Source organism: Alexandromys fortis, unplaced genomic scaffold (genome assembly GCF_014885135.2).
Source record: "Alexandromys fortis isolate MF-2015 unplaced genomic scaffold, M_Fortis_MF-2015_v1.1 scaffold_142, whole genome shotgun sequence".
NCBI lineage: Eukaryota > Metazoa > Chordata > Mammalia > Rodentia > Cricetidae > Alexandromys > Alexandromys fortis.
In genome coordinates, this window is record NW_026068057.1 from 2947776 (window position 1) to 2960468 (window position 12693).

Consider the following 12693-nt stretch of genomic DNA (forward strand, 5'->3'; position numbering starts at 1 on the left):
GTACAGTGTGGTATTGTGACCTATACTTATCATGTTACATAGCTAGATTTACTTGAATTGTATAAGTAGCATTCTGCTCCTTTCAGTAAAATCTCCATATACCACCACTCCCCGGAGCTGGCAGTTAAGTATCATTCTCTTCTCTTTCTGTTTGCTTTTTTGAGGCAGGGTTTCTTTGTGAAGCCCTGGCATTCCTTCTGCAGACCTGGCTGGCCTCAAATCCTGACATCTGCCTGCCTCCCAAGAGCCAGCACTACCTGGCCCTAATATCCTTCTTATATTGTTGAAGTCATCACTGTTGGTCCAAATTGACCACCCAAATGGCAGTGCTGGTGACAATGTCCTAACAGAAGGACTCGAAACAGGTGGGTAAACAAACAAAAATCCAAATTCAGCTTGTCTTTACCAGCAAACGTCCTAAATCTTGCCTACTGTGGGCAAGGTATTCTAGTTCCCTGTCAATCGGAACAGCCTGTATCAGCTCAAAGGCCCCACCTGGTCATTAAATTTGCCTGCATTTACCCCATAGCCTTAGCTGTTTGATTCTCGATAGACTTTTTTTTTTTTCCCAGCAATGGAGTGGTCTAGTTGGTGTTCTCACTACCCCCACCCTGACAATCGCAAGTGTAGACAAAAAGTATCTTTTTTTTTTCTTTTTTTTTTTTTTTTTTTTTTTTTTTTTTTTTCGAGACAGGGTTTCTCCTTAGCTTTTGGTTCCTGTCCTGGAACTAGCTCTTGTAGTCCAGGCTGGCCTCGAACTCACAGAGATCTGCTTGTTTCTGCCTCCTGAGTGCTGGAATTAAAGTCACGAGCCACCACCGCCTGGCTGCTTCTGAGAATAAGTAAAAGAGCAAATGCCCACTAAAAATCCCATCTACAGAATGTTAACTTGTGCAAGAGGCACAGCTGCACATGTTATCCCAGTGTCTTAGCGATCCCGACAGCAGGAAGATGACAAATTTGAGGGCAGCCTGGGACTAAACAGTGTATCTCTGGAGAGAAAGCGGAGGGCAATTATGTTGTAACACATTGTTTCACTTACTTGAGACAAAAGGTAAAATTGTACTTCAAAAGTTCTACTTCAAAACAAAAAACACAGCAGCTTTACTAAGTAGTTATCTCTTGGTAAAGTAAAAGCTCTAAAATTATAGATCGCAAACTTTAACTTTAAAGATAAATTTGGACTTATAAAAAATATATTTTGCCCATGAGAGGTATTTGTTTTTTGCAGCTAACTTTCATTCTTTTATGAATTAATATAGACCAAGGGAGGTTAAAAAAAAAAGAACAATCATAAACAGAAGTTCTAGTTTTGTACCCTGGGATCAGCATGAGGGCTCAGTAAAGGTATGGATAGTTCCAACAGCTGAGAACAATTGATAATTGTTAACATTTGACCTGTGGCTTTAACAGTTTCAGCGTCCTCTGTAAGTAAAAGGCTGAGTGCCCCTGGATTTGTGAAGAGACGCACAAAGGGCTATTATTACCATCTCTGAGTGGCTTGGGCAGTTTGTCATCAGGAGCTGTGGCAGTCATGACTGTCAAAGCCATGATGAAGTATCTCTGGGCTAGTTCGTTTCCCGATTTCAGTTCATCTTAAAAACACCATCTTCGGAAAGAAAGTTCAACATTAGATTGTCTTTTACTTCCTAAGTGTAAAATCCAACCTCCCTTTGGGCTCTTAATCAATAACTTTAAGATGACATTCCGGCTCTTCTTTCACATCACAAACCTGTCGGACAGGAGGCGGTGACTGAACTACCACTCACAAGTGAACAAGGCCACCTTGCCTGGACTAATTTCCACGCAGCCTTTCTCAACCCTTGATGCCGGCGTGTGGGGCTCGGGAGAACTCGGCAGAGATCGGAAGAACTCGGCGAGCAGGTGAGCGCTATTCTCTTCGGCCGAGGCTGCGCACCGGCAGGCTCGGGGGCGCGCGGGGAGGCGGGAAGCCGGGAAGGACGGCGGCTCTCCGAGCCCGGCGGTGGCGCGGGCAGCCCGGCGGGGCGGGGCGAGGCCGCGGGAGGGGCGGACTCCCGGCTTCGTGGTCGCGCTCACCGGCTGCTCTTCCCGCGGCTGCCGGGAGGACGCTTGGCCATGTCCTGGCGCAGCCCGAGTTCGGTGGGGAGGCGACTGGTGGCGAGCGGGAGCAGCTTGACTTGGCGGCGCAGCGCGGCTGGAGCTGCGGGCTCGGGGTACGCGGCGGGACGGGCCTGCGTGGCCCGTGGGACCCTGCGGTAGTGTTAGTGTGGACCTTCCCCGGGAGCCCGAGCCGGGTTTGGGGGACAAATACCAAACGCCCTGGTTGGAGCTTCACATACCCAGCTTTAGCTCAGTGTACACCCGGGCGACCATGAAAAAGGTCTTCCCTGCTGTGGGAACTTATTTAACGAGTCGCTCTTGTTTTGATGCTACGTCTTATTTTGATGCTACCTCTTGGCTGTCCTGTAGCAGGAAGTGAACATGACTGTTGCTTCTAAATGGCCAAGGTTTTGCAGCTAGTAACTCTGGCATCCTGTAGATGTGGTTTCTCACTTGATGGCAATGTTGCCTTTCTGGGCTCTCCTCCTTGGCATATCCTGGCCTGACACCCCAGCTGTGGCCGACTAGGTTCAGCCTAGGCGGCTGTCGTCAAGACATCACAGTCCCCGCTACAGCTACAGCGCTTCCATTCCTCCACTGTCTTCCAGAGACTTCCTCTGAAAGCGCCAATCGCGTGACGTTAAGTTGTTGACAGGTCCTTAGAACTATTTCCTATTGGATGTGTCGGTGTATATCCTGCTTTACCCATCAACCACCTCTTAGTAGGTGTTCCGTAAATGGAGCATGACTAGTTGGTGCTTGACTAGTATTGAGGCAAGGTGTTTATTGTGCATTTGCTCGGTGCCTGCCTCATTCTTTAATAGGACAACTAGAAATTGATAGGACTGCCTCAAGAAAGATAGGGGTACCTTTTTGGAACTTTTTCTCTGGCAGGGAAGGGAGTAATACTTCAGAATGTGCTTTCTTGGCCCTATCATTTTCTTAGAAAAGTTCATTTGCTGTAAATGCTGCATAGGTTTGAGGAGGAGGTAAATGCTAGAATAGAGATGAAAAACAAAACAAAACGAACACTTTTTTTTTTCAGATAGATTGGATTGTTGACATGCAGGCCAAGGCCGTCTATTTTCCCTACTGTTTTAGACTTACTTAAGAAACTCCGCCAGCTTTTTTTTCCCCCTCAAAGCTGCCTCCTCCAAATAGGACAGTCGTTCTGAGCCTCTTGCTTGCTCCTACCTTCTCTCTATCTGGTATTGGCACACACATGCTTTTGTTTTCTAGGTTTCCTTGTCAACCCGTTGCGGATCAATGAGAAACGCACGTTTAGTTGCAGTGATTCTTGTCTCTAACTCATCTTTGTTGAAATGGGATGTGATGCTTGTTGCAACTTCTTTGAAGTTTTCCAGAATGACTGTGCAAAACAGAAATTCATCATCCAGGGGCACCATGCACAGGAAAAGACCATTTAGTGGGGATTCACTCAAACACAGAACTATGATTTAAGAAATGCTTTGTTTGTCTGGAGCCTTTAATTTTTAAATTTAAAATACCTTACTTTTATACATAACATGATTAAAATTTCTACAACTATATCTACAAGGAATAAATTGCTTTTGTGAAAGGAGACATTTTTTCTTTAATCCTAAGTATATTTTAAAGCTGGGAGCTGGGCAGTGGTGGCACATGCCTTAATCCCAGCACTTGGGAGGCAGAGGCAGGCAGATTTCTGTTGAGTTCGAGGCCAGCCTGGTCTACAAGAGCTAGTTCCAGGACAGGCACCAAAGTTACAGAGAAACCCTGTCTCGGAAAAATGAAACAACAGCAACAACAACAAAAATCTGGGTATGGTGATGCAGGCCTTTAATCCCAGCATTGAAAGGCAGAGTCACGAGGATCTCTGAGTTCTAAGTCATCATGGTCTACATAGAGAGATCCTATCTCAAAACAAAAAACAAAAACTCCCAAAACAAAAAACAAACAAAAATCTTACAACAACAACAAAAAATAATTTTAAAAACCATTTATAGCCATGTGTGGTGGCACGCATCTTTAACCCTAGCACTTGGAAGGCAGAGGTCAGTGGATCTCTGTGTTCGAAGCCAGCCTGGTCTACAACGCAAGTTCCAGGACATCTAGGTCTACCCAGAGAAACCCTATCTCAAAAACAAAAAGATATTAGAAATCATTTGCACTTTAAGTTCTGTATCTCACCCTAACTCCTTAGATATTTGAGTAGTTCTCCTTTGCAGCATGTGCTTAACGAATGTTTTTGAGAGGTTAGTAGTTTACATTATGTGTAATTTGCTCCAAGAGTGTGGTCAGACCTTGCTAACTGATCAAGAAAAATGAGTGAACGAGGTCTAGACCCAATGGAAAGACTTGATGATGATTGTCTGTCCATCGTCTGCCCATCCATCCATCCATCCATCCATCCATCCATCATCTATCTAACTATCTAACTATCTATCTATCTATCTATCTACCTACCTACCTACCTACCTACCTACCTACCTACCTACCTACCAACCACCTGTCTATCTGTTTACAGGGTCTCTTTACATGGTCTTGGCTGTTTTGGAACTCACTGTGTAATCCAGGCAGGCCTCCACTCACAGAGCTCCAGTGCTTCTGCGTTCCCAGTGCTGGGATCAAAGGTGTATGCCACCACCCCTGACACAAATGCTGCTTTTTTTCAGTTCTAGGTTTTGGATAACAAATGCTGAGGTAATGAGGGTCCCATATCAGGAGTAAATAATCATGTCAAGTATTATTGACATTTACTGTGTTAAGATACGGTTCTGCTTTATATATATAATCAGCTCATTTAATCTTCACAACCCCCTTTAAGTGGGAGTCATCATTTTTCCTACTTGGTGGATGGAGAAACTGGGAACTATAGGATTAATGCATTGAAAACCTTTATTCCCTTAGTCTTTGTAGGTTCTTTGCTTCACAGTGTCCACAAAGGTTTTGGATATTTAAAAGTTATTGTTTTATTTATATGTATGTATGTTTATGTGAGTGTATGATGCAGCTGTGCATGCTTGAAGAGACCAGAAGCAGGCATCAGATCTCTTAAAGCTAGATTTCCAGCTAGTTGGTTATGAGCAAGGTGGATGTGGGTTCTGGGAACTGAAGAAGCTGGGTCTTCTGCAAGAGCAACAAATGCCCTTAATTGCTGAGTCATCTCTCCAGATCCTCTCCCCCTACCACCACCATTTTGTATGTTTTCAGAAGAAATTCCAAACACATTTTATTGCCAGCCATCAGGTCTTCATTAGGGCAGAGTATGTGGTATTTGGTGATTATGAATTTACTTATGAATAAGACTGCACTCAACTTTAGACACAGAGACTAGTTTTATCAGGTAAAAATTATTGAATGGCTACTTAGATAAGCAACAGTTCCTATGGTATTAGTAGACAAGTACTTTGTGGTCAGATATTTGGTGCTGATGAAGCTTTTTCCCGCTTTGTGTATTTGGACATCCTTGTATTGAAGGTCTTTCACTGGAACCCAGAGGATAGAGGGTACCTCACTCACTGAGCTGGTCTTTTCCTTTGTTTTAGGATGGGAAACAGCACATCCTCGTCTGTAGGGAAGTCAGCATCTTCGCCTGTGAACCAGATCCAAGTGAGTGATGGGGCCGATGGAGGGAGAAGAACTGTCACACACATTTAACATACTCTGGGTCCAGACTTGATCTAGTTTGGGAAATAATTACTAAATTCATATTTATTTTAAAAACTGCTATCAAAATTATCCTTGTGACAAGTCCTACCTATGTCATTTTTTTTTTTGTTAAAATTTCTGGTTTTTTCTTTCCTCTTGTGTGAGAATGTGGTTTATGTGTGTGTGCTATGCACATGCCTGTATGCATGTGTGGAGGCCAGAGCAGGGAAGTCCAATATCCTGATCTATTGTTGTCTGCCGCTGCCTTATTCCTTTGAGATGGTCTCTCTGACCGAATGTGGAGCTAGGCTGGTGGTCATTGAGCCCCAACCAGCAATTCTGTCTCTGTCTTCCCTCTCACCCCTACCTCCCATGCTGGGATTACAGGGCTGTATGTGGCCACTGATGACTCTTCTCCTGCATGCTGGGAACTGAACTCAGGTCGTCATGATTGTGCAGGAAGCACTCTTACCTACAGAGCCATCTTTCTAAACCTTTCCCCTGACGTTTTCCAATCAACTGTTCTGGAGATTGTGTCTGGGCTGTCCTGAACTGTTAGACATTTCACTATCAAGCCTCCTCTCTGTTCACCTTGTCACTTCTTCTTTTGAGGAGGGTCCCCTGAGTTGCCTCGGCTGGCTGTAGGCTGTTCTAACTCAGACTACTTTTGAATTTGCAGTGTTGCCTCGACTTCTGCGTAGCTAGTTGGGATTACAAGTCTGTCCTGTCAGGCCTGGCTGAAATTTCCTTTTTTTTTTTTTTAAAGTTTCTATTTTATTTTACACAAAAATATATTTAATAACTTGTCATATAAAACGAAACATAAAATGTTATCAGTAAGACAAAATCACTTCTAATGGAGTGCTTGTATTTAGGAAAACTAAAGTACGTTCATATTCGCAACACTTGCAAGCACAACTGAAAGGCTATGAAACGCACATCATTTTAGATTTACAGCTGGAAGTGCCATAAATCTATCTTAATCAAGCATTTGGTGCTAATTATGAAGAACTATTAAATCAAAAGCAAGAAAAATGGCCTGTTTCTATACCTTTAAAACAAATACTTCTCTAAGATAGAAAAGGCAATATAAAATTTCCTTAAGCGACCAAGATTTCTTACTGAATCCGTGATTATCATTTTTGGCAACTTAGTTCAGCCTGGTACAAGGCTGTGTGGTTGAGGTCTGTGCTGTGTCTCATTGGAGCCTTGCTAACTGGAGGTTTGTGCTCCGGCTCCTAGTAAGTAAACACTATTAGCAACAGTTGCACACCTTCCCCATGTAGCCTAAGACCTTTTGTTTAACTGTATCTCTGTAAGTCTCTATCAGCCTTTTCAACGGTGTTCCTTCTATTAGGGAGGAGGGGGAGTAGATGACCACATACATCATATATAAGTTCATCTCAGTAGAGTTTCCAAGTTCTGTTTTGTATTTTGAATTACACCCATGGTAATGGTCAAATCATCTAGAAAGGACTTCACACCGCCGTAAGAAGTTTTTAAAAATGTGCTTGCACCCTCTTCCTCTTTCTAAAATTCCTTTGTTCTTAATGAAATCCTGTAGTGATAGGAGCGGTGAGGCTGCGTCCCCAGCACCCGGCCGCCCACATGGCTAGCTTATGCCCCGAAATAATTACACGGAAACTGTATTCTTTTAAACACTGCCTGACCCATTAGTTTCAGCCTCTTAACCCATTTCTAATAATCTATGTAGCACCATGAGGTGGCTTACCAGGAAAGATCTTAACCTGCGTCTGTCTGGAGTGGGAGAACCATGGCGACTCCTTGACTCAGCTTCTTTCTCCAAGCATTCTGTTCTGTTTACTCCACCCACCTAAGGGTTGGCTTATCAAGGGGCCTAGGCAGTTTCTTTATTAATAAGAAATCACTCCACCATCAAAATCCATCTCTGAGGTTGAAATTTTTATTTATTTTTCATCACACCTGCTCTAAGACTGTTGATACTTAAGAGTCAGCGGTTCAGAGCCAAGGTTATTGTGTGGTTTTGGCATGGGCAGCTGTTTAACGGCTTTCTGCCCTAACACAGAACCTACTGAGCAATAATTACCCATAAAATTATTCACTTAGGGATACTACTATACATGATTATAGTCTCTTGTTTCTTTCTTTCGCTGCCAGTCTTAATTAATTCTGCCTCAGGACGTTTGCGCTAAGCTGGCTGTGGTGCCTGTCATCCTAGCACTTGGGAAGCTGAAGCAAGAAGAGAGAAAATGCCAGGCTCCTTTGGACAATACATCTGAGACAATACATCCCTCTTTCTAAGCAAAAATGAAAACAAAAACAAAACCCCCAGAATTCCTCCTATATATGTTTTTTTTTCTTTTCTTCAAGCTCATGAGGCGTATCTTTTTTTTTTTTTTCCTCTCACTATCGTCTACATGTATGTTGTTACTGCTTTGGACTAGTGTGTAGCTCAGTGGTTGGGCAAGAGCCTAGCATATATGAGGTCCTGGGCTTTGCACTCCAGCAGTGCACAGAATGAATCTGAGTTTTTCTTAGTTAACCTCACCGTCTTTTGAATACAGCAGCAATGTGAGAAACTTCTTGTGCAGGGTATTCTCTATTTTAAAATCCAAAGACAGCACCGTGAAACACTCAATAAGGATGGGCTTGAACGACAACGAGGAGTGCTTGTGAGACCCCTGGCACTGTCATCTTGAGGTCCACTCACTTTGGAATCTCTTTATTAGGGCTTCTGTGTCATGGGAGCACTCAGCTTGCTCTTTGCTTCAAGTCTAAATGAGAGGCTCAGCGTGCCTCTAGCCTAAATAGCATGGTGGAAGATTACTGGCTTTGGGTGTGATGTGGAGTTTGAGTTAAGTACAAGGACCCTCTCAGCCTCAGTTTTGTTATCTGTAAAACTGATTCACCAGTGCAGTATACTGCCTGGTGCGGCTGATCTTACTGTGATAGAATTTTAAATACTTAGTGAGCAGGAGGAAGAACATAAAGTGGACCAACCTGCCCACATCTAGGGGATGACTCAGGATCCCTTGACCCCTCAGGGTGCCTATAAGTTCTGAAGCACTTTGTCTGGGTTTTGCCCTTTGTGTCCTTGTCTTCGTCTTGAAGTCCCTGATTATGCCGTGCCATGTAAGAACTACCCAGGCAGGTGCTCAGGTGCCAGACTTGTCCATTGAAAACCTGCGTGGATACCAGTGCTGTCTGCTGACCTTGTCTAAGGGACTTGGACATCCAGATAAAGAACACAAGAAAACTTCAGAGGCTGTGCAGACACATCCCAAAGCCCGGGCATTGTGGTGAAGGCCTGGAGAACACTGCAACCCAGGCTGCTACCGCAGTCATTTTGAAAATTGCTTATGATTTCAGCTTCAAAGCAGCGAATAAGCTTTTCTGGAAGTAGCTTTTCCAGGATCAGCTGGAAGGCATAGTTTACAAAGTTTACATCTTTTACTGTATAGAAATGGGGAAATGAGCTGTTGTTCACGCCTGGGGATGCTGTGCATTTTAAGGAGAACTGACACATTCTTTCCTTGTGTCTGAAAGTCCTCACCAGTAAGCAGTAAACACCTCTTAAACATTGAGAAGTATGATACAGATTAAGTACTTGGACTCTAGGGCTGGACTCATATCTGTTTATTGATCACAAGGACAGCTGATAGTTACTTATCTTCCCCTGTGCCTCAGTGTCTTCCCCTGTGCAGTCCATATAATACAGGATGGATCTACATTAAGATTACGGTGAAGTTGAAATGACTTTATGACATCGGGAATATGCAGGAGTGTTTGCTCTCTAAGAATTGGCTCTCACTGGCATTTGTTCTTGATACTGCTCTCAGGCACTGTTTGGATACATTTTTGTTTCTAATGGCCTGCTTTTGAGATAAATAACATCCTCAGATATTATTATAATATCTAATAATATTATAACAGATACCATAGATAGATGATAGGAACTTAGTTGGAGCAGAGTTGTGCTCTGCAATCCAAAATCACATTCCTTCTACTAGTTATGATTTCATTCCAGAAGGTAATATCTAAGATGAGAATGTTTTGCTTCTTTTTAATTTCAGGAAACAATTTCTAACAATTGTGTGGTGATTTTCTCAAAAACATCCTGTTCTTACTGTTCAATGGCCAAAAAGATTTTCCGCGACATGAATGTCAACTATAAAGCTGTAGAATTGGATATGCTGGAGTATGGTAGCCAGTTTCAAGATGCCCTTCATAAGATGACTGGAGAAAGAACTGTGAGTGTACCCTCGGCCCTGCTGCCCCTGGTGATGAGCTGGTGACATGCCAGTCCCTGGACACTAGACTTTCTTGCTAGAAACAGCAAACCTGGCATTTCTGTGGATCTCATGTTAATAAGGAAATGGTAGCTGTGCAAAGAAACCAGGCTCATAGAATAGGAAACGGCATAGTTCATTTTCACTTTTATGTTTACCGTGTGTGTGTGTGTGTGTGTGTGTGTGTGTGTGTATGAGAGAGAGAGAGAGAGAGAGAGAGAGAGAGAGAGAGAGGGAGAGAGGGAGGAGAGGGGATGGATGGATGAGGTAGCTAATGGTGTCATGAATGCATGTCTGTGGAATATTAAGGTCCTTTTGGAAGTCTTTGCAAGGTGAAATTACCCTTCCCCTCTTTTTTATTTACTTATTTTTTTTAGAAATATTTATTTATTTATTTATTATGTATACAATATTCTGTCTGTGTGTATGTCTGCAGGCCAGATGAGGGCACCAGACCTCATTACAGATGGTTGTGAACCACCATGTGGTTGCTGGGAATTGAACTCAGAACCTTTGGAAGAGCAGGCAATGCTCTTAACCACTGAGCCATCTTTCCAGCCCCCCTTATTTATTTTTTTTACACACAACTTGCCTCAAGTATATTTGTAAAAACAGCATAAGGTCCTGATCATCTGCAAATACTATATAGATATTCACAGCAGTCCATCTGTCTTCACATTGGCAGACTGAGACCTTTTTTATGGGGCCTTCACAGGGGCCTGGGCACCTTTGGGAGCCTGAGCTGCAGCTGAGGCCTCTGCCTTGGCTTGAACCTTGGGCTTTGTTTTTTGGAGCCTACGACCCCTGGCCATGTAGTTCTAATCCGCTTCCCAAGCTTGGGGTGAGCGATGAAAGAGAGATAGCTGAGTTTGCGGCTGGGCTTTGTCATCTTGGGCTTCACCAGGGCCTTGAGGGCCTCCGCACGTGTGCTCATGACCTTTGCATTATTTGCCTGCATCTTGTTGTGCTTCTTGGCAAAGCGCATGTTCCTCAGGAACTTGGGGTCAACCCCCTTGAGAGATTCATATCTTTGGGACCGGGGTTTCTTGATGCCATTTCTGTGCCATTTCCGGGACTGGTTGTGTGTGGTGTGGTTCTTGGACTTGGCCATGGCTGAACGGTAACCGGCGGCTCCCGAAGCGCCTGTGATCTGAAGAGAAAGAGCTACCCTTCCACTCTTGGACAGTACAGAATAATATCAGTCTCTAACCTCCTGTGCTTATCTGTGCTTAGTACTCATTGTTCTAGCCTCTGGAAGTTTTTGTCTTTTTATGATATGAATAGTCAGAAAAATATTCATTGTTACTACTGTCCTTGTTTAAAGTTTTGTAGAAGACATTGGTAAACACGTAGAAAGGAACCATTTCAACATTATTCATACTTACATAGATTTCCCTCCATCCCTCCCTTCTCCCTTTCTGCTCAAGGACAGTTTTATTAGAGTTTAAAAGACAAACTCCTGGGTCAGGCGTGCTGGAAACCTCAGTAGTTGCCTGAAGGAGAAGAACGGAGGAGGAAAGGAAACAAAGCCACGCTGTTTAAGCCAGCACGGATGTCAGTCACATGGGAGACAAGCAGCCATAGGTGGGACAGGAGGGAAGCCCAAAGTGTCAGAAGAAAGTGTACTTAGGATCTGGCCTAAAGAAAGAGACAGATAGGGGCTGGAGAGATGGCTCAGTGGTTAAGAGCATTGCCTGCTCTTCCAAAGGTCCTGGGTTCAATTCCCAGCAACCACATGGGTGGCTCACAACCACCATCTAAAAATGAGATCTGGTGCCCTCTTCTGGCCTGCAGGCAAACACACAGATATTGTATATATAATAAATAAAATATTAAAAAAAAAAAGAGACAGATAAAAAGAAAAGTTGAGCCTTCCTGACTCAGGCCCTGGAAGTCAGGCAGACCCCGCTGAATCTCATGTTGGTTCATAGCACCTGTCCTATTTTGTGTTTTAAAATTAATGTGGTGTGTAGAAGGAAGGGCTTTAGAATTAGATTGTCTTGGATTTAAACCTGACCTCTTCTACTATTGCAATTTTGGGCAAGTTACTTTTCCTTATTTCTCTCCAAAATTGGACTGGTTCTGACCCTTACGATTAGGCCTCATTTAATTTTTGCTTATTCAACAGGTTCCAAGAATATTCGTCAACGGAACATTTATCGGAGGTGCAATGGACACTCACAGGCTTCACAAAGAAGGGAAATTGCTGCCACTGGTTCATCAATGTAATTTAAAAAAAAGCAAGAGGAAAGAAGTTGAATGACGTGGTCGCTATAACCAGTAAAATGTTAGTTAATGCAATCCCACACTTGGTTTGAGGATGTTTTAAGTGTGTGTTGCCTGCATAAGGGTGATGTAAAATAATGAATAAATTCCCGTGGACCCCCATCTTCCTCCTGGCCAGTTTTTGAGCATGAGATGGTTTGTAAAACTGAAAGGATGGAGTTCCATTGAAAGTTAAGATGTTTATGAGGGATTTATTCATGAATTTATAATGAAGAGGAAGTAAGCACTTGAAATTCTTACTCCCTTTGGCATTCAGGGATTAATTTGCATTCACTAGCTTTCAGGACTGATGTGTGAGTTCTCTAAAATTTAATGTGATGTAGATGTGCAGTAGGTTGTGATACCATGTCTTGACAACCCTTCACGATCATCGGAGACATTAACTATGTAGGACGGAATGAAGTTTATAGTTGGGAAACCAAAC

At 43.3% G+C, this 12693-nt stretch overlaps 1 protein-coding gene across 1 annotated transcript; it reads left to right on the forward strand.

Moving 5' to 3' along the window:
• Positions 1 to 1998: 1998 nt before the first annotated feature.
• Positions 1999 to 12374, forward strand: Glrx2 (glutaredoxin 2). Its single transcript, XM_050119988.1, has 4 exons — positions 1999 to 2195; positions 5610 to 5673; positions 9768 to 9944; positions 12112 to 12374. The coding sequence occupies exons 1-4, from the start codon at positions 2098 to 2100 to the stop codon at positions 12244 to 12246; spliced, it is 474 nt and encodes a 157-aa protein (XP_049975945.1). The 5' UTR covers positions 1999 to 2097; the 3' UTR covers positions 12247 to 12374.
• The last annotated feature ends 319 nt before the right edge of the window (positions 12375 to 12693 follow it).

Bases quoted from the DNA above. Each gene is read 5' to 3' on its own strand.
- Glrx2 (XM_050119988.1), top strand. From the start codon at position 2,098: ATGTCCTGGCGCAGCCCGAGTTCGGTGGGGAGGCGACTGGTGGCGAGC. The intron at 2,196-5,609 runs GTACGCGGCGGG...CCTTTGTTTTAG, and splicing joins GCTGGAGCTGCGGGCTCGGG to GATGGGAAACAGCACATCCT. The intron at 9,945-12,111 runs GTGAGTGTACCC...CTTATTCAACAG, and splicing joins AGATGACTGGAGAAAGAACT to GTTCCAAGAATATTCGTCAA.